The sequence below is a fragment of the Dipteris shenzhenensis genome, chromosome 2 (assembly GCF_047967505.1).
Source record: "Dipteris shenzhenensis isolate YYH24624 ecotype China chromosome 2, Dip_SZ_1.0, whole genome shotgun sequence".
Lineage (NCBI taxonomy): Eukaryota > Viridiplantae > Streptophyta > Polypodiopsida > Gleicheniales > Dipteridaceae > Dipteris > Dipteris shenzhenensis.
Window position 1 is genome coordinate 28,542,308 of NC_141597.1, and position 20,097 is coordinate 28,562,404.

The following is a 20,097-nucleotide window of genomic DNA, read 5'->3' on the forward strand; positions in this document are numbered from 1 at the left end:
TGTGAGTGAGTAGGGAACCAGGTGGTGAGAATCAATTTCGGGTTGGAATGCCAAATGTGTTGACTCGATTTGCCATGCAATATGACACTATATGTGTGTGCTCTTCTTCATCCAAGATCGCCGTTTTGATCACTTGGATTGTTGAGGTTAGTGCGGTACCTAGTTGAGCATTTTTGGGCTCGCCCCTTGGGGGGCAGGGCTTAGTTATCGATTCCTTTGAGCTTCTGTTTGTGAAATCAGGGCTCAGTTATCGATTCCTTTGAGCTTCTGTTTGTGAAATCAGGGCGACACCCACTTGCTATTTTCTTCCTGGAGGCTCCCCCCCTCTCTCTCTCTCTCTCTCTCTCTCTCCCCGCCCCTTGCCCTTGCCCCACTCTCTCTCTGTCTCTCTCTCTCTCTCTTACACACACACACACACACACAGACAGACATGTAGAGTTTTTTGCTGAAGGAGAGGAGAGGAAAGAGGGCCAGGAAGAACGAGAGGTGCCGTACACGTGGAGGCGTGGACGTGGAGAGAGGGGGATGCCAAGTGGACTGTGGGAGGAGGGAAAGGGAGGCGTAAAGGCTGAAAAGGGCCCCTTCCCCTTGCATCAAAGGGGTGCATGTGTACGATGGTGACCGTGGCGGGCAGCAATTCTGGGAAGGGTCGAAATTACCATAGTGCAACAACTTTTAATGGAACGGGTGAGGTAGGCGAAGGGGGTGTTGCATGGTTCACAAAAAAAAAAAACTAAAGCGAAAAAAGAGCCCTGCTCTGCTTCTGCTTCTGCTTCTGCTTCTTCCAATGCTCTGCAAATCTTCTGCACGCCATTCTCTCCTCGAATCTTCCCACCTTTGCTTTTTCGTTTCCTCCCCCTCCTCCTTCCTTCCTTCCTTCCTTCCCTCCCCTCTCCCAGCTTTCCTCTCCTCCCCTTCCCCTCCCTTTCTCCCACATTTCGCCCTCCCCCTCTCCTTGTCCTCCCCATCCATCGCGCTTGCATTTCCTTTGCCAAATTCTCGCGGGAGAAGCCTCCTTCTCGCTTTGGCGGGAGACTTCACTACCCCGACGGACTATGTCCAGAGCTTCAGATTCAGCTCGACTTCCTACAACCGAGGAGCGTGCCCGGAATTCAGCCGCCTCCGTGGCCTGCATTGCTGATAGCCCGGAAAACGCAGTGGTAAAGACTTGTACTGGCTTGAATACTTTGTCAAGAAGAGTCAAATCCTACGGACTAATAGAAGTCGAGAAGTAAAGAGATGCCCGTCGAGCGTAACGAGTTTTGACAACAACAGCATGGCGTCCAAGAAAATTGCTCTGCAGAGGATAGGACGAGAAAGGCGGCAGAGCGAGCTATCTTGTTCAGCAGAGACTACTGAGATGGGAAGTGATTCTGACTGAGAAGGGAACCGAGGCAGCAGCAGCAGCTGCTGCTAAACAGAGAAGATGCGAAGAGTGGACGAGGAGCAGATGCAGTAAGTAATCCTGTTGAACATGCATTTGAGCTCTGTTCGAGAGGCTTTTCGCGTTGGTCATTGTGCGCGGCTGTCGACATGACTCGCTCTGTACGTTCCGCACTGGTTCTTGCGCAAGAAAGCCTGAAGATTAGGAAATCAACCGGCACAATGTGCTCCGTCAGGCTACCTGCATCTTCTTGGAGGGGGAAGATTTAGCTCAGCTCCCTTTCGCCTGCATGAACCAAACTCAAAGCTGATTTACAATTTTACTCCCGCAATCTCCGAAGCATGAGGAAAGCAAAGCGCTCCTCCATTAAGGTCGAGAGTTTTCGGCTCTGCATCGGACGAGCACGCGCAGAATGGAAATCTCCTTCGACGACGTCTTGGAATTTTCTTTCGAGGTGAGAGGCCGTGCGGAGTGTTGTAGGAAGACGTCTAGGAAGGAGAAAGCATGAAGTTGGAAAGAATGGAGGCTATGAGGACAATTCTGGGTGCTTTCCTGTTCCCCTTGCTGTGGCTAGCACTTCTGCTCACACCTGCGTGTGCGAATGATGCAACAGCGCTTCTGGATTTCCGTCACGGGATTATGCAGGGCCAGAATGGTTGCGTTGCACAAACTTGGACCTCAAACAGTGTGGATTCCTTGGGATGCCCCGATAAATGGTGCGGCGTAGCTTGTAGCAGTGACGGGAACGTTGTAGCTCTTGCAATGCCTGGGCTTGGCCTTCAAGGAAGTATCAGGCCTAACACTCTTGGCAGCTTGAAGATGCTCATCTCCCTCGATCTTTCCAACAACCTGCTCGTTGGCAGTCTTCCAGACGACCTCGGAAAACTTACGAATCTTAAGCTCCTGGATCTGTCGCAGAACTTGTTGACCGGTATCATTCCCCGCACTCTCACCGGACTGCAAAATTTGGTCAACCTCTCTCTTGCGTCAAACCAGCTCGGTGGCAGCATACCCCCTTCATTAAGTGCACTGCAGCGTCTCAACTCCCTTAATCTTTCTTTCAATGGTTTGGTTGGTTCCATTCCAACAGCATTGTCAAACTTGCCTAGTTTGACAGTGCTAGACTTGCATAATAATCAGCTCAGCGGAGGGATCGATCCCGCTTTTCTAGCTTTTTCATCCCTTCAGACAATTGATCTTAGCAGCAACAAGCTGTCGGGACTCATCCCATGGGAGCCAAATGACACGCTTACTCTGTTGAAGACGGTGGAATATGTCAATCTGAGTAATAACCAACTGACTGGTCCCTTAGCTCAACCACAATTCTCTTCTCTGTTTGCGGAGAAATTGAGGGTCTTGGATATGAGCAATAATCAGCTTTCTGGCGACCTTCCAGACTTTGAATTTGTGATTGCGCTTGCAACTCTACGACTAAGTAACAACCTTTTCACTGGTGCTGTGCCACCAACTCTCTTGTCAGGAACTTTGGGTCTCTTGGAAGAATTGGATCTCAGCAGTAACAATTTAACTGGTATGTTTCTCCCCTCCCAAGTGATCTTCCAATGTGTTATTCTATTTTGTCTGAAAGAAGCGACATACATCCAGCATGTCGCTCTGTATTAAATGTAGGAATATTGATTGGACGTGTCTTCACTCCAGTGGCGCCTCTCTCTTGAGTCTTAACCTAAGGACACAACAAGCCATACCATTTATACTGTACTGGCTACGATGGCATTTACAAGTGTTTGTTATTGCTCCCAGATTGCTAGGCTTCATCATGACTAAGTTCGCCCTTCACCTCCGCCTTGTGGCCAACCGCTCACAGCTGATCCCTGACCACCGTCAGTCTCATGAGATAGTCATGCACGGCAACTCCCTCCGTCCTGACGTGAACAGCTGATTCTGGAGCTTGAGGATCTTTGTAGAGTTGTTAGTCTCGTACAGTCTTTCAAGATGTCCCATGCTTATTTCCAGGTATCCACCAATTCAATGTGCGGGTTTATACGGAATTTTCTGTCGTTCCAATAATCATTGACAGTGCCTCAGCTTTCTTTTTGTCCCACTCGTCCACCTGTTCTGGACCAGCTTTCTTTACCTTCTTTCCTATTGCATCTAGTGTGTCATGTGGTTTCAGCTCCGTAGAATATACTGATACAAAATGTAGTGCACAGCCTACTACCATCTAGCAGCCTTTGTGCTGTGTAGATGTGGACTGTTGGCACTCCCGTAGGCTGCCTCCTGCCTCCGTATAGCACCTCCAATTCTTTTCAACTTGCACCCTCCAGTGGAGCTTCATTGGGCTGGCAAGGTGTTAACCCAATTCTTTTCAAACTACCTCTGTATAGCACCTCCAATTCTTTTCCACATACCTGCTCCCGTGGAGATTCATTGGGCTGGCAAGATGTTGATCCAAAAGGCCTCCTTGCTGCGCTCCTTCCAGCAAAGGGGTTTGCAGCCACACTATGAGGCTTTCTTTGAAAGCCAAGACCACCCAATGTGGGCCTTTATATAGAGGCTAGAAGCGCCTAGATCTAGCCGACCAGATCCATACCCCAGCCGACTGGATCCTGGTCTGTACGGCTGACAGGCCCTGCTGTACTGCTGACTGCTCCTGGCCTCTGCCCGACAGCCCTTTTTGGCTGCCTTATGTGCTACCCTACGGCTAACGCTTCTGCTCAAGCCGCCTGCTAGGCAGCCCTTCCATGCAGCCACATGTCTGTGCCCACACAGTAGCATGTGTGCTGCCCATGTGGCAGCCATGTATTCTTGTTCTCTCTCTCAGATGTGCCCCAGGGCAGCTTTCTTCTCTGCCCACATGGCATCTCTCTGACCCTGACCATTGCTACAGGTCATCCTCCCCCATATCGTCCTCATTTGGGGGCTCATAGGTGGGGAGGTTACGTCCAATTTCCAATAGAAACTGTAATTGACGACGTCCTAGTTTTCTAGCCTCCATCTGATTGAGTCTGTCCCAGAATTTTGTCAGAAAGCAGCACAAACTCCTTATGCGAAGGTGGATGCCCTTATGTATGTGGGTGTGAACATGCGTGTGAAAGAGGTACTACAATGAAGATGTATGTCAGGTTAAGCTGATAACTCTAGTTAATGTTGTTACCTGTACTTTAGTAAGGGTTTAGTTGACCGGTGTATATTGCCCACTTTCATTTGAACTTGTAAGATAGTTGCTGCACAGATTAGTAATAGAGCTTCATGTTGGTTTACTCTGTACATAGTAGCTAGTCCCTGCTATGCATGATGGAGTTTATGGTTTTCAACCTTGTGAGTGACTATCATGAGATTGAAACTGCACTATGTTGTGTTTTTAGAGGATGAGTTTGGGAATGTTCCTGGATTCATCTAGGTATATGCTTCTGCCGTATTAGCGGACATGCAGATTTCACCTTGTGAAGTTTTCGTCCAAGTTGCGGCCTGCTGGTATTGTGATAATTCTTTCTATCTTACATGGTGCGTTGCCCTATCAGCTAGATTTAGATTTAGATGCTCTTTGGGGAGAGACTAAAATGAAAATGTTTAGACTTCACAAGCAGTTGTAGCTTGAATGAAGAGATTTTGGACTACCTTTTGATTAGCCTTCTCCTTTAGTGCTAGCCTTCATCATGGCTGAGTCTGCCCTTCACCTCCGGAGTGCTGACAGAAACTCAGTACGAAGACTTTGTATAAATGGATGCTCAAGTATGTGTGGGTGTGTGGATTTGTATGTGTGAGAGCATATTTTTATACTATGGTCTACACCCACTGTTGGGCGCTGATGACGTCAGTGGGGATGTCATAGTAGCTAGTCCCTGCTATGCATGATGGAGTTTATGGTTTTCAACCTTGTGAGTGACTATCATGAGATTGAAACTGCACTATGTTGTGTTTTTAGAGGATGAGTTTGGGAATGTTCCTGGATTCATCTAGGTATATTGGTTTACTCTGTACAATTCAACACTCACATTTTGTATCAGAGCCATTGGTCTTTGTGAGCACTTCTCTACTAACTCCACTGCCAACATGGGCTAGTTTAGTTTGGTTGCGAGAGGAGCAAGGCTTGAGCTCCAATGAGCGACATGATTGCAATCCTGCAAATTTGCGACTTGTATGGCATATTGTACCTGTATGGTACATCCAAGTCAGCAAGTACTTGTACTGTCATCGGCATCTGTAGCCCGTGGCATGGCTGCCTTGGTAGCTGCCCTGCAGCAGTCGACCACTATGTGAATCACTTCAAGCAAGTGGCCATTTAGTTGTAGATTTTCGACAAGGATTGGCTTAGTTTTTCTTCACTGTCTGTGGTTTGACATTCAGTGGTATTCAGCTTTAGGCCAACGACATGCAATAACACCTTGCTAGAACTTTAAGCTCTTGAGCAAGGGTAGTCCACAGCATAGCTACCTTGCTGGCAGCTCTGCAGCACACTGCAGTCCACAGACAGGTACAACAGCAATACTTAAGGGACCAGCCTGCTAGCAGCAGCCAGTCTAGGCCATATATGGGACCCATAATTTCAATAGAAATCTTCAGCAACCTTTTATGGGCTCAGATCTAATCTGTAAACTCACAGAGCAGTCTGTCAAAAAGGCAGTTACAGACCAGTCTGTGAATGGCAGTTACAGATCAATCTTTGAGATGGGAGTTATAGGAGCCTTCAGGGCTATAAAAGGAGGCCTTTCCCCTCATTCAGCTCCAGCAGCAGCAGGAACACACCGCACAGTAGCCAGGGAGTCAGCTCCCTCACCCAGTAGCCAATACAGCAGCAGCAGCAGGCGGTACAGCCAGCATCAGTTCTACAGCAGCGATAATCTCTACATGCACGATCCTGTCATGGGATCAGTTTTTGATAGCCTTTGATAACCTCAGCAATGGACAGCCACATAGCCTCAGCATAGCTCTTCAGTGGGGACTAAAATGTATGCCTTTTTCATTTAGGGATCAGCAGTTGTACAGAAGGTTGCCATAGTATGCAGTCCTGCTGTCCATGCAATATATGGCTGCCTTGATTGCTTTATCCTTTTCGTATCAAGATTACCACCATTTGTCAATGGCTGTATTGCAAAGTTTGGATTGGATGCTGCCTTTTCTGCTGATTTTCAAGGCTAACTTTGCAATGAACACAGAGAGACATAAATTGCACGAGGAAAGATGATTTGCACAACCCCAAAATCATCCATTTCTTACAGTCAAGATCCCCAATTAGCAAAATGGCATTGATGATTGGTGAAATTTGTTAAAACGGAATGACAACTTTAATTCATGATGGATCCAACTTCTTGTGGAAGGGTGAAATGAACTGGATGAAAAATGGGCAGGCAGTGCAGTGTGCTTTACAACTCGGTATAAAAGACCATATTAAATAGAGCTCATGCAGGGCTGTGTGAGTTTATAAGTTTTACCTCGCACGTGATTTTCGAAAGGTTGAAGATTGCGCTTTTACTCTGTGAGTTTGGACCATAATATGCGGTGATGTTAAGCTGTTAGCTTTATAGCAAGAGCTGTCTTTGCCAAGAAGTCTGCTCCACCCTGCCTTACCAGCTGCAACTTGTCTTTCTTCTTTTATCAAGTTACGTTGGTTATGGATTGTAGAGTGCTTATTTACCACTCAGATAGCTGGTGGCCAATGGGCACGACCTCACAAAGTCAGCTCCAGTATGTTTCTGCACATGACTAGTTTAGATGTTTGTATGCTTTTCAGGAACATATGCTATCAAACACATACAAAGCTTGTGCCTATGGTTTTACAGCGTATCTCTTAGGAAAGTAGATAACAAAGCTTTTATTCCTGCATTCAGATAATGTTTTAGGAGAAAAGTGTGGAAGCTTGTCTCTGATGCAGACCTTATATTGCTCAATGCTGACTTATTTTGTTTTACTGCAGGGGAGATCACCCGAGTGTTATCTACATCACTGAAAGTTCTTAATCTGTCCTCCAATTCACTGTCAGGAAATATTCCACAAAAGATTGGGACATGTGTTGTTGTTGATCTGAGCCATAACAAGCTCTATGGAGATCTATCTTTCATGCATTATTGGGGCGATGCACTTGAAATTCTTGACTTGAGCTTCAATGACCTCACTGGTGGATTACCAGATGTTGTTTCAGAGTTTGTTCGTCTTACAAATCTGAATGTCTCTCACAATTTACTTTTTGGTCCCATTCCATCAGATTATGGTGTCTTCCCAAAATTGAGTGCCATTGATCTCAGCTTCAATCAGTTGAATGGAACCATCCCCGTTTCCTTTTTCAATTCCTCCAGTGTGTCATCTCTCCTTTTATCCAACAATCAGCTGTCTGGAAGCCTCCCACTACAGAACTCATTATCATTTACCACTGTTCTAAACTACCCACCATTATCCCCTTTAGGATCACCTGCACAGTTGGGACAGCTATCTGGAATTGTTGTCATGGATCTTTCATACAACCTGCTTAGTGGGAACATCTCGGAAGACATTAGTAGGTTTCAAAACCTAGAGCAACTGGATCTCAGCAATAATCACCTTTCAGGACATATACCAAATGCACTTTGTAATCTTACCATGCTCCAGGGGCTCGATCTCTCAAGTAATTTACTTACAGGGCCGATACCAGATGCACTTCCAAGCAGTATGATAATGTTACATCTATCAAACAACAGTTTATCAGGTCAAATCCCAGAAAATTTGAGAAAGTTTCCTAATTCGTCATTTTTCCCTGGAAATGAAGGTCTAACCTCACCATGGGGCTTCTCACCCAATTCAAAAGGCCCTTTGATAAATCCTGTTAATGCTCACAGGAAAAGTATTGGTACAGCTGTTAAAGCTGGGCTGATTGGTGGCTGCTCTGCAGGTTTTGTTCTTGTTGTAGTGGTTGGTTTATTTCTCTACCATACACGTTTATCCAAACCTCAGGATTATGGCAAAGGCTCTGAGCTCAATAAGAGCAATAAAGATACCGGAAAAGGTCACAAGATGTGGAGTCCTCGCTCAGCCTACTTCACCTATCATGGCCATAGTGACAGCATTCCTCCTGTGATGAGCTTTTCATCCGATCTGCTTCTTTCCCCTGGGAAGACCACAAATACCTCTCCTGTCTCAAGCTATCGGGACTCATCACAGGAAATTAAAAATCCATTGTCACAAGTAGCGAAAATGGACATGGAAGGCTCATCAAAGCTCACAAGCGTGGAGATGTCACCTTCAAGGTCAAGGCAAAAATCTTCACCTGGATCAAACTCATGTCACGAATCCTTACGAGTGGCAGAAGAGTTCCTGTCGGCTGACTCACCCATTGTTTTGAAGGTGCGATCACCAGATCGACTTGCAGGGGATCTGCACTTCCTTGACAAGTCCTTAAAGTTCACTGCAGAGGAGCTATCTAGGGCACCTGCAGAGGTGCTGGGCAGAAGCAGCCATGGAACCTCTTACAAGGCAACTCTTGATAATGGCCATGTTCTGACAGTTAAGTGGTTACGGGAAGGCCTGGCCAAGAACAAGAAAGAATTTGCACGTGAAGCAAAGAAGTTTCGCAAAATCAGACATCCTAATCTTATTCCGTTGAGGGGTTACTACTGGGGGCCTCGTGAGCATGAAAAACTCATACTATCGGACTTTATGAGATCAGGGAGCCTAGCAGCACATTTTTCTGGTAGTTATCATTGTTCTCGTCTGTTTTCTTGACACCCAGTTGCAATGTCTATAATCCATACCTAAATGTTGATTATCTTGATAGATTATTGTTATTGAAAGACTGCATATTGCTTGAGTTCATCGATTTTAGCTTTCAAATGAATCATAGCATGACTCCTACAGTTGCAGTCTAGTTGTTTCTTGAGACCTCTATTCTGAGGTGTTTGTGGATTCTGACCTCAGGACTCTAAAACCAACGTGTCCTCTTGCAGATAGGTCTGGGCAAAGGTATTCGCCTCTTTCTTGGCAGCAAAGGTTAGTGATTGCTGTAGATATTGCCAGAGGGTTGGTTTACCTTCATGATCAGCGGCATTTGCCTCATGGCAATTTGAAAGCAACCAATGTCTTGATTGATGGGCCAACTCTTAATGGGCGGCTTGCTGACTATGGCTTACACCAGTTGATGACCTGTGAAGGAACAGCAAATCAGATATTGAATGCTGGTGCACTTGGCTACAGGGCCCCTGAACTAGCCACCATGAAAAAACCCAAACCATCATTGAAGGGAGATGTATATGCTTTTGGAGTACTAATGCTAGAGCTTTTGACAGGGAAAGGTGCAGGTGACATAATATCTGGACACTGTGGGGCTGTGGATCTAACAGACTGGGTCAGGTTATTGGTCAGTGAAAGCAGGGCCATTGACTGCTTTGATCCAGCACTTCTGGGTACAGAAAGAGACCAAGAGCCTCCCAAAGGCATGGATGAAATGCTAGTGCTTGCCCTTAAGTGCATCTCTCTGCAGTCACAAAGACCAAACATCCGCTCTGTCTATGAAGAGCTTACTTCGATTCCCGTGTGAAAGTTCTTTGGGTTGTTTGAGCTTGAAAGGTTGTGGAATGGGGCCAGATGTGATGCCCACCTCTCAACTGCAGCTCAGATAGAAATGGCAGTTAAAAGTTGATGTGACCTGTTGCTAATTCCAATGGATATCTTCAATCTGACTGGAAGTTCATTCTAACCCACTAGAATATACTACTTACAATCTTTCCACTTTCAGAAATTTTGGAAGCTTCAGTTTTTAAAGGTGTGACATTGAGGAAAGTGTAATACTTGGTGTCGGTGGCTAATTGCTCTTTTTCTCCCCCTCTTTTGCTTCAAGCATTTACTAATGCATTCTTTAGCTTGCTTCATTCACTTACTAAGGCATTCCCCTATGTATTGGCACTAAATCAGTTCTCAACATGTATATGTTGGACCAATGTAATTTCTTCAAACTAAATCAATGGAAATTGTAAAAGGGATGACATGCTTTGGATTGGATAGTCTTTCCCTGGAATGTGCTAGGTGTGTATTTCTTATGTAAATATTTCGTTGCTAGCCTTCGTCATGGCTGAGTCTGCCCTTCACCTCCAGAGTGTTGACAGAAACTTAGTACGAAGACTTTGTATAAATGGATGCTCAAGTATGTGTGGGTGTGGATTTGTTTGTGTGAGAGCATATTTTTATACTATGGTCTACACCCACTGGTGAGTCATGGCTGAGTCTGCCCTTCACCTCCGGAGTGCTGACAGAAACTCAGTACGAAGACTTTGTATAAATGGATGCTCAAGTATGTGTGGGTGTGTGGATTTGTTTGTGTGAGAGCATATTTTTATACTATGGTCTACACCCACTGGTGGGCGCTGATGACATCAGTGGGGATGTCATAGTAGCTAGTCCCTGCTATGCATGATGGAGTTTATGGTTTTCAACCTTGTGAGTGACTATCATGAGATTGAAACTGCACTATGTTGTGTTTTTAAAGGATGAGTTTGGATTCATCTAGGTATATAAATATATCATTGGTTCATGTGATGAATCATGTGATGCTTGGATGCTTGATGAGGCATGATAATTAAATGATATAACTTGTGATCCTTGGGTACAATGCGAAGTTGATTGGTGTGCTAGGCCTTTTTCTTAGGAGCAAGGAAATGAACTTCTATTGACTACGCCCAAAGTACAAATATCCTATGAGAGCCTCACGCACAATCATTCAGATAGGAAAAAGGCTTTCAGGATTTGAAAGGAGTGGAAATGCCATGAAACCTGAAGTCTCTATGAAGGAAGCTTTTCTGGCTACTACGGTGCATGAGGAACCCGAATCTTGCCCCAAGTGGTCATGACGGTGTGAATAATGTCTTGATGATAACTAGGAGGCAGAAGTATGAGCCTCTATAGTTTTATAACATACCTATATTTTTTTTCTCCACTACATTTATGGATTAATATTGGATATCCTATCTTCATTTACTTTTCTTACGATCGTATGTTTACTGACCACACGTGTGACTTCTTGTGATAGGACTTCAGACCCTGGCCAGACCTTGGCTTTTTATCTTTTACAAATCCTATACACATGGTTACTTTCAGTTGAGAGCTCTTATCATGGCTGATCACCATGTAGCTATCTGTAGTGTAGCTCTTGTCACCTTCATTGTGACCACACCACCTTCAGTGTGACTGCGTCATTTACAGTGCTATCTTCAGTATAGACTATGGCACCACACTGTGTGTCCGGGTCACCTTTAGTAGGACTCTATCGCTTCAAGAGGATCTATCACCTTTGGTGTGATTTATCATCTTTCAATAAGACTTTACCATCTTCGGTATGGTTTAATGTTATGCTCTGGTCAAGATAGCATGATCTCATAAGGGTCAGTTGGCATTATCTATAGATGACCGACATTTATATGTGTTGGGTGTAAACAAAGGAGAATTAGCAAATTGACAAAGCAAAACTATTGAGGCTACATGGGAGAAATTGGGCCATGGAGTTTTTTTATTCCCTCTTGAATTCAGCTGCTAGAGTTTTGAAACTTTCTGCTCTCTCAAGTTGCAATCTTAGGTGTTTGCAGTTTTTTTGAAATGCCATAAAGTCTTTTACATTTTTATAGTTTTGGGTGCTTGCATTATGTCTATATAGCGGTGTGTTGGGAATCGGGATTTGGTTTATATGATTGGGGTTGTCAGTAGTTGAGTACATTGATATGTTTGGGGAAGTAGTCTTGAAGATATTTGAACCTCTTCCTCAATTGGTGCAAGTAAAAGATCATATCTTTTGACTGAATGACATGATTGAAATGGAAGTTCAGGCTAAGTATGTGAACATGTTAGATGAAGCAATAGCTATAGCCCTAAACTATGAAGATACCAGAGGCAAGCCGACTGGGTCTATACAAGCAACAAGTACTTGATATGAAAAGCAAGCGAAGACGATTGGGGGCTGAACCATGTGATAACATTTTATCTAAGCCCATAGCAATGGGTATACAGTCTTTAATGATACGGAGTTGGTTAAGATGAAAGTGCAAGTAGCCAACCATGATGTGTTGTTTGACTTATAGTCAAAACACAATGTAATTAACTCTAAGCTCGTGAAGATGTTGAAATTGAAAATAGCCCATTTGACTATGTGTATACAGTGAATTGGCAGATGGAAGCTCTTTTGAAGTATGGGACCAAAGAGTTACCAAGTTAGAGCTTCATATTCAAGACTATGTGGAGAAGTTGGACTTTTGACTAAGTTTGCTCACATAGATATAGCCCTAGTAATGGCATGACATTCCGAGAGAATCTAAAGGACCATTGGTCTTCATAATGGACGCTCGAGATTATTAATACATCATCAGTAGAGTCAATCGAGAAAATGTTGACGTGAACTGAGACTAACCAAGATGGGAAAATAGCCAAGTTGGTTGATCTGATTAAAGAGGGGTTCTTTGATTGTTTTGTTATGTGTTACCTCTAGAGTGGAATGCTCAAAACAAAATTGAACTTATGCTAGGGCCCGGGGGCAAAATGACCTTCCTATAGGTTAATCTTTACTAAAGAAGTTGAGCTGCAAAGGCAACTGGAAGAATACCTCAAGCTGGAAATAGATTCAGCCCAATTTTTTACCTTTCACCCAAGTTGCAGGAAACGTTCCAGCATGGAAACATTTATGAAATGCCAACTAAATCAATAGGAAACGGCAGGGGTAGGTTGAGTAAAGAAAGTGTGTGGATGCACATAACTTGTGGAATCTGCCACATTACAGAAACATATGCACACACACAATTACTTTATGAATTCTGCAGCAATTATAGTGAAACTATGTATATAACTTTAAGAATTCTACAGCAATTACAGGCTGCTATAATGCACATGAGCTAGATGGCATGTTTCAACCATTAAGCAAAATTTTAATTGCTGCAGCATGTAGATGACAAGTAATTCATAGCAACATATGTACACACAAGCAATATGACAGGTCCCATTAAGCTTAGCATATAAATAAAATATGCTCATTGCACATAGACATTACAACATAAATGAAACTTACATGGAAATTGCGCCATCATCCTCTTCCCCCTCATGAACATCCCACTTCTGAGAAGGGCCGGACTTATATGATGGATCACTTCTAGAAAGAAGCTAAGGTTGCTATGCACATATACAAGATCCTCAGTCATTTTATGAGCAAGCCGATTGCGTTTCACTGAACGGATGAATCCATAAGTTGACCAATTTTGCTCTGTTACAGAAGAACTCGATACTTGTGAGAGGGCCTGAGTGCCAACTTTTGCAATTGAAGGGTTTCTGAGCCATAGTTGTCCCACCAAGCAATAGGAGAAAGTCAATCTCTATGTGAAGAAGCGGATAGCTCACCAAATGCACCCACTTGGCCAAGATACATTGACAACTGATCCTTAGAGTTCTCATTGCAACATCCTTCCCCACTCTATCCAAAGTTTGCCTCCAACCTCCCATCACTTTGGAATCTTGTTTTGAATTCTGCAGAACCATTTTTGATTTAGAAGAAAGGTTGTTGGGTGGAGAGAGGAATGAAGCATATCCCATCTCACTTCTGCAATTTCTCTTATTTCTTCAATACATAATGTCTCCGTTGCTTTCTCTAGATAGGGCTCTTAGTCTCACGTATTTGATCAATACCTTCATAAATCACGCCAAAACTTATGCCTCTACCTTAGTTTCTCAAAAGGATTTGATCTCAAAACATCAGAGTTTTTGCAAGTCTTCAGGGTTTGTTTGCAATCCAAGCGTACCTTTTCTTGTGCTACTTGGAAGTTTCACAAAACTCCAAAAAGCTAAGATTTATTATAGCTGCTTGTGAGACTACTTTGACGGATGTCTCTAAATGGCTAAGCTATTGCTTCAAAGCCATGTTGCCTAGTGTCCATGAACTTTGGAGGGACTTATTAAAAGAGGCAGATGTCCCCTCACACTCAAGTTGGATTTTAAATGACTCTGTAGGAGTCATTCTTGTTGTAAAATTTTTTAATTCCTCTCGAAGCATTCAAGAAAAAGAGTCTCCTATTCTCCTTCAAACCTATGATTTTACCACGCTTTACACAAAGATCGAGTTGGAAGACATGAAGTTTAGAATTAAAAAGCTAGTGGCTGAAGTTTTCAAGCTAAGATTTGATAAAGATAGATGCAAAGTGCTAAAAGTTGAGAAAACAACCTTATGCTTTGACTTTTTGTGGCTAAAAAATAAAGATCATGACATAGGTTCTAAAAAGAAAAGATACACAAAGGTAGTAAGTGTGGAAGATGTTTGCTCTTGGATAGATTTTCTTTTAGATAATCTTTACATCACAATAGGTGATTCTTTGTTTCAACAAGTTATAGGAATCCCCATGGGCACTAATTGTGCCGTCTTTTTAGCAAACTTTTATCTTTTCACTTATGAATTTGAGTTTATGCATTGTCTTATTTCTATCAATACTTGCCCTATCATTTTACATAAGCTTAGTCAAGTTAGGTGTTTTATAGATGATTTATTTGTACCAGATGTTCCTAACTTTCAAGACTTTATGTACAAAGACGCTAGAGCTTTTGGAGAAGGAATCTATCCTCCCCAGGGGATTCACAAGAGGAAACTTATGATATCACGTGAGTGTACAATAGGGGGGTTTTTTTTAATGAGGCATAAGCTTATACATTAGGGGTGGGGGGCCTTTTATTTTTTCCCAATATTGAATTTAAGTTAGGGGGGCCATGCCATATTTAAGAGGGGGGGACATAGTATAGGCTACCTTGGATAACTAGTCCAAACAAGTTTGGTTTTGTGTATGGTTTTAAATAGTCATAGGGAAGGTAATCTAAATTTTCTTATTGTGTGATCTAAATGCTTGAGAAAGAACGTAGATTTAAGGAAAGGGGGGACATAATAGAATTTTGGTGGTATCTTATAAGCTTAAATAGGGGTATTTTATCATCCTACATGGATCTTAAATAGGGGGTTTTCTTGAAGTTCATACACGCAGGTGACGTCCCCCTTTCATGAAGGGTGAATCCCCCGGGCTATCCTCGTGACTCTTGTGAACTGAACTGCACTTCAAGAGGGGATTCTTGTGTTTTCTTAGATCTTAGAATTTCTCAATCTACCATAGGATCAGACGTTGATATATATGATAAACGTGAACAACTTGAATATAGTGGTTTACACATTATAAAAATGCCTCACATTGACTCAAACATTTCTGATTTGGCAAAATATGGAGTCATTTCTTCCCAATTCCATAGATTTTCTCGCCTTTGTACAACTAAGGAGTCTTTTATCCCTCAATGTAGTAATTTGATCACTTTACTATTACACAAGAGGTATAATCCAAGGAAAATAATGAAAAAAGTTCGTACATTCTTAAATATGAAGTCTTTTATCTATGGTGTATCGGCCTTCGGTATGTTTAGAATGATTGAACATAAGCTGAAAACAAAAAGCGGAGAGCTGAATAGCCCGTTTTTCTTTTAGTTTCAAAAGAGAGTTTGTTTGAGTATGCTTGTGCTTTCTAAGTTAGAAATGTATTTTTGCCTCTTTGTAGAAACGATACATAAGTGTAAAGGGCCATTTAGCTTTTTATGTTTTAAATAAGAGAGAGAGTTTCTAGTTTTTTGGAAGATTTTGTCTCTTGACTTGCTTGTTTATTTTTGCTTAGTCACCTGCTTCGTTTCTTCTTTATTTCTTGTTTTCATTCTCTTTTGTTTATTTGACGTATTTTAGTAAGCACTGGGTTTGCCCAAGAGACTCTGCGGGTCTTTAGAAACCCAGTGTAGGCTATAGCTGCTTATGCTTGGGCACTGATGACGACATAAGTGTTGCTTTGCTTGCTAAGTATGTCTTCCTTTTGTTTTTCATAAAAGTTTTTGTTTACCTCTTTTTTCTTCTCTTTCATTTTCTCTTTTATATCCTTTGTAGCTTTTTGATCTTTATAACAACAAAAAATCTAAATTTGTATGATTGGACTTATTCTAGTCTTACAAAGGTATATATCATCCTTGTCCACCAATCATAACATGAGCATGATAGGCCAATACACTCTCACATACTTCTCCACTTCATCCCAAAATGAGGTTGACAGTATGGTCGCAAGGCTTCATCATTGCGACCTCTCCAATCATCCCAATCTTGGCTGACAACCATCTTCTTCAAGGACGTTTTTACCTTTACCAACCAGTGGAGCATGATGAAGTTTGTTGGAAATCTAGTATTGCCTAGCTTCAACAACTTGAATTTCAAAAATTTGGATAGCATGGCCTTTGGTGCCTCATGATTGGAGATGAATTTTTACTGCACCTCCTTGCCATGACTGATTGCCTAGCCCATCCATGCGAGGGTTGAAGGTCATTCATCAACAAATTTAAACAATGGGCAGCACTCGAGGTCCAAAAAATCTGTTTGAACTCTTGCTCCACAAGATGACCAGCTAGCTTGTAGTTCGAGGCATAATCAGCAACAACTTGGAGATGAATTGCTGCACCTCCTTGCCTTAACAGACTGCCAAGTCCATCCATGCCAGGGCTGAAGGTCCTTGAGCAAAATTTAAACAATGGGCAACACATGGGTTCTAGAAAATATTTGTGAACTCTTGCTCCACAAGATGACCAGCTAGCTTGCAGTTCGAGGCATTATCAGCAACAACTTGAACTACATGTTCAGGGCCTAACTCAAATATAGTCTCTCTCAGTGCAGCTGCAATGTATTCTCTAATTTTTGTCTCTCCATTAGTATCTATGGATTTCTTGAATACAATTTCTTGTGCACTACAAACCACAATGTTGAGAAGAGACCTCCTTGCAGTCTTTGTCCAGCGATAAGAAACAAACGAGCATCCATAGTACAGCCAAAGTAGATTAAATTGTGGATAGGCTGCTTGACACTCTTGCTCTCTTCTTCTCCAAAAGAGAGGTACAAAGCTTCTCATAATTTGGAGGTTTTATCTCCTTACAAATAAAGTGACTGCCCTTACCATGTTTGTAAAATATGGAGACCGTGCAAGAGAAAATGGTAATCCGTTGGCATAGAAACAATGAGTCACATCTTCATCAAGGTCCTCCCTTGAAGCATTGTTGAATAAAACTGGCATGGTCGTTTAAGATAACGTCTTGGGACCTGCACTTAAACTAGAACCAATAGTACCCTTGTGCCTCTTGCTAGGAGATTCACATGCACCATGGCTGTCTTCTCTTTTGGTGGTACCTTCGTGCTTGAATACCCATGTTCTTTAGTCCTAGAAGATGGGCACGCACACGAGAGTATGATCCACAACATTCCAATCCACAAAAACAGTAGGAATATTCTTGCTGCCTCCTTTGGCAAAGTTACCCTTTTCTGCAACTTGCTTCCAAAGCGGCTCCGGATCTTGTGCACAGTGTGGCATCTTGTCAAAATTGAAAAGACCTTAGTGTGACATATAGGATAAACACCTTCTCCTCCTTCTCTTGTTCCTCTAGATGGTAGCTTCAAGTCATTGGTACAAGGGGCAATACCACTTAGGATTGCTTCTCTATAATTTCTTTAATGGCCCTTTGGTCCTAGTCTTTTTTTCTTTTATTTTTGCATAAGTTTTCTTTGTAACATACTCATTTGAGTTGTTATTTTATACTTTCTCTCCAACCATAATTCTTTATGCTAATATATTAACTAAAATTTGCAAGCTTTAAAAGTATCCTAGATTTTTCTAGTTTTCTTTGTCTTACATGCATAGTTTAATAGAGTTATTTGTTTCCTTAATTTAATGTGCCTAAATCACTTTCTCCCTTGGTCCTTAACAAGTTTTTGCTCGATTTTTTCATTCTTTTGCTTTTCTTTATGAATTCGTTTTCCTTGTTTAAAACCAGTCTTTTCAATACAAGAAGCAGATGGGGAAGCTATAGATGGAAACCACCCATGCAACATTACTAGTGCAATAGGAGAAGATCCTTAGGAAGGATGTAGAGGCCAAGGTAGAGTTGGTACAAGGCTTACTAGAGGAGTTAAAAGTGAAGGCCATGCAAGCACAATACACTGAGGACCAAGCAAGTGAAACTTTAAAAATGTTTGAGAAGGAATACAAAGAGACAGTTAAAGCACGTACATTAGTAGCTTGAAGATACTAGAATGGATGAGAACCAAGTAGAGGCCAATCTAGTAAAAATAAAAGAAAAAATTGAAGCTCAAAAAGAAAAAAAAGGAAGTTTTTTACCAACGTCTCTACTTGAGTAAGATGGTCTTATAGCTCAACTGAAAAGGGACAATGCACATGTGCTATGGTAGTGATGTAGGGGCTGTAAGAGAGCCTTAAAGCTAAGAAGGATGTAGATCAGGAAGCGAGATTAGATAGATAGCATCGAAGGTAGAGCTCACAACAAGAATGAGAATGTGCGATATTGGAAAAAAAAGGCTCAATATTGGGAAAACCACTTTGGAGGAGCATGCTGTGGCACTTGAAAATTTGAAGAGGCAGCCCTCCATCCTAAATTTGATACCAAAGTACTCTAGTGGTGTTAAGAGAGGCCTACATTGAAATTTGCTAAAGAATTTCAAGAGATGCAATTGTAGCTAGTAGAATCAGATAGAGCTAATTCCATCAAGTGGAGGAGTTGAGGGAGAATGTCTACACTCTTAGAATGAGAACGAAGGAATCAAGAAAAAACTTGCACATGTACAAGGTGAGACTTTCATATTGACAATTGCATTAGTAAACCAGAGAGATATCCTCTTACAATGTGGCAGGGATGTACATGCACACTCCATTGTGGGCACATTATAGATAAGTGCTATATCCTGCTAGATTTAATGGCCCAGTGTGAAAATGCTATGCATGTGTTTTTCTTTAGGGTGTTTGTGCATGCAACCTCTATATGCAAATATTGTCATATGCCAATGCTTAAGACATGGAGAGACTGCTTGCTAGAGCTATATATCTAGAGAAAGCAAAGGTGGCATGTGCATTGGCTACAAAAAGAAAGGCTCCCTTTGATGATGGGAAGAGATATCCCCCTAATAAAAGGAACAAGAAGCCCCTATTTGATGAAGGGAAGATAATGCCCCCTAATGAAAGAAAGAAGGCCATTGATGAAGGGAAGAATCCATTAGCAGTAGCGAAGAAGAGCTCCCATTTAATGAAGGGAAGATACAACCCCCTGATGAAAGGAAGATGGAGCCCATTGATGAAGCTTAGGGAAGAACCCATTAGCAAAGAAGTAGCACCTGTTTGAATTAAAGATCCCCCTTGATGAAAGAAAGAAGAAGCACATTGATGAAGGGTCCTTCCCATAAGCTCACAGACCATTTTGATGGTTTTACAACACTTTTTTATTAAAGCAAGAAGAAGCCCTTTGATGAAGAGTTCCTCCCATCAGCTCGTGGACTGTTCTGATGGTTTTACAACACTTTCTGAGATGTACATGTTTTATTTTTCATTATTTTTAATGAATCCACTTTAGCATAATTCTTGTACTTTTAAAATCTTGTTGACTACTTTTTAGCACATTTGGGCACTTTTCTAGCACTTTTTGACCAATTTTTAGCACTATTTTGGCACTATTTGAACAAATAATTCTACAATTTACTAGATAAGTTTAACTGCAACCAGTGTGGTGGGTTTGGGAATAACTTAAACATTAATTTTAAACATGTTGTCCCAACCATCAAGATGGCCTTAAAAATTAATTTTAAATAGATTTTTTGATCAATATTTAGCACTCTTTTGGCACTATTTGACCACAATAAGCCTATGATTTACTAGATATTAAGTGTAACTGCAACTCTCCTGCAACTAGTGTGGTAGTTTTAGAATTAA

The 20,097-nt window shown here is 42.1% G+C and overlaps 1 protein-coding gene and 1 pseudogene across 1 annotated transcript; one reads left to right on the plus strand and one right to left on the minus strand.

Moving 5' to 3' along the window:
- Positions 1 to 778: 778 nt before the first annotated feature.
- LOC147904580 (putative inactive receptor kinase At5g10020) lies at positions 779 to 10,263 on the plus strand. Its single transcript, XM_087387367.1, has 3 exons — positions 779 to 2,915; positions 7,260 to 9,005; positions 9,259 to 10,263. Exons 1-3 carry the CDS (start codon positions 1,889 to 1,891, stop codon positions 9,846 to 9,848), a joined length of 3,363 nt encoding a protein of 1,120 aa, XP_087243493.1. The 5' UTR covers positions 779 to 1,888; the 3' UTR covers positions 9,849 to 10,263.
- Positions 10,264 to 13,348: 3,085 nt separating this feature from the next.
- On the minus strand, positions 13,349 to 16,828 carry LOC147904581 (uncharacterized; annotated as a pseudogene).
- Positions 16,829 to 20,097: the final 3,269 nt, after the last annotated feature.

What these genes read in the sequence shown, in the direction of transcription:
- LOC147904580 (XM_087387367.1), top strand. Translation starts at nt 1,889, where the DNA reads ATGAAGTTGGAAAGAATGGAGGCTATGAGGACAATTCTGGGTGCTTTC. An exon ending in CAGCAGTAACAATTTAACTG is followed by an intron (nt 2,916 to 7,259) that starts GTATGTTTCTCC and finishes GTTTTACTGCAG; the next exon opens with GGGAGATCACCCGAGTGTTA. An exon ending in CCTAGCAGCACATTTTTCTG is followed by an intron (nt 9,006 to 9,258) that starts GTAGTTATCATT and finishes GTCCTCTTGCAG; the next exon opens with ATAGGTCTGGGCAAAGGTAT.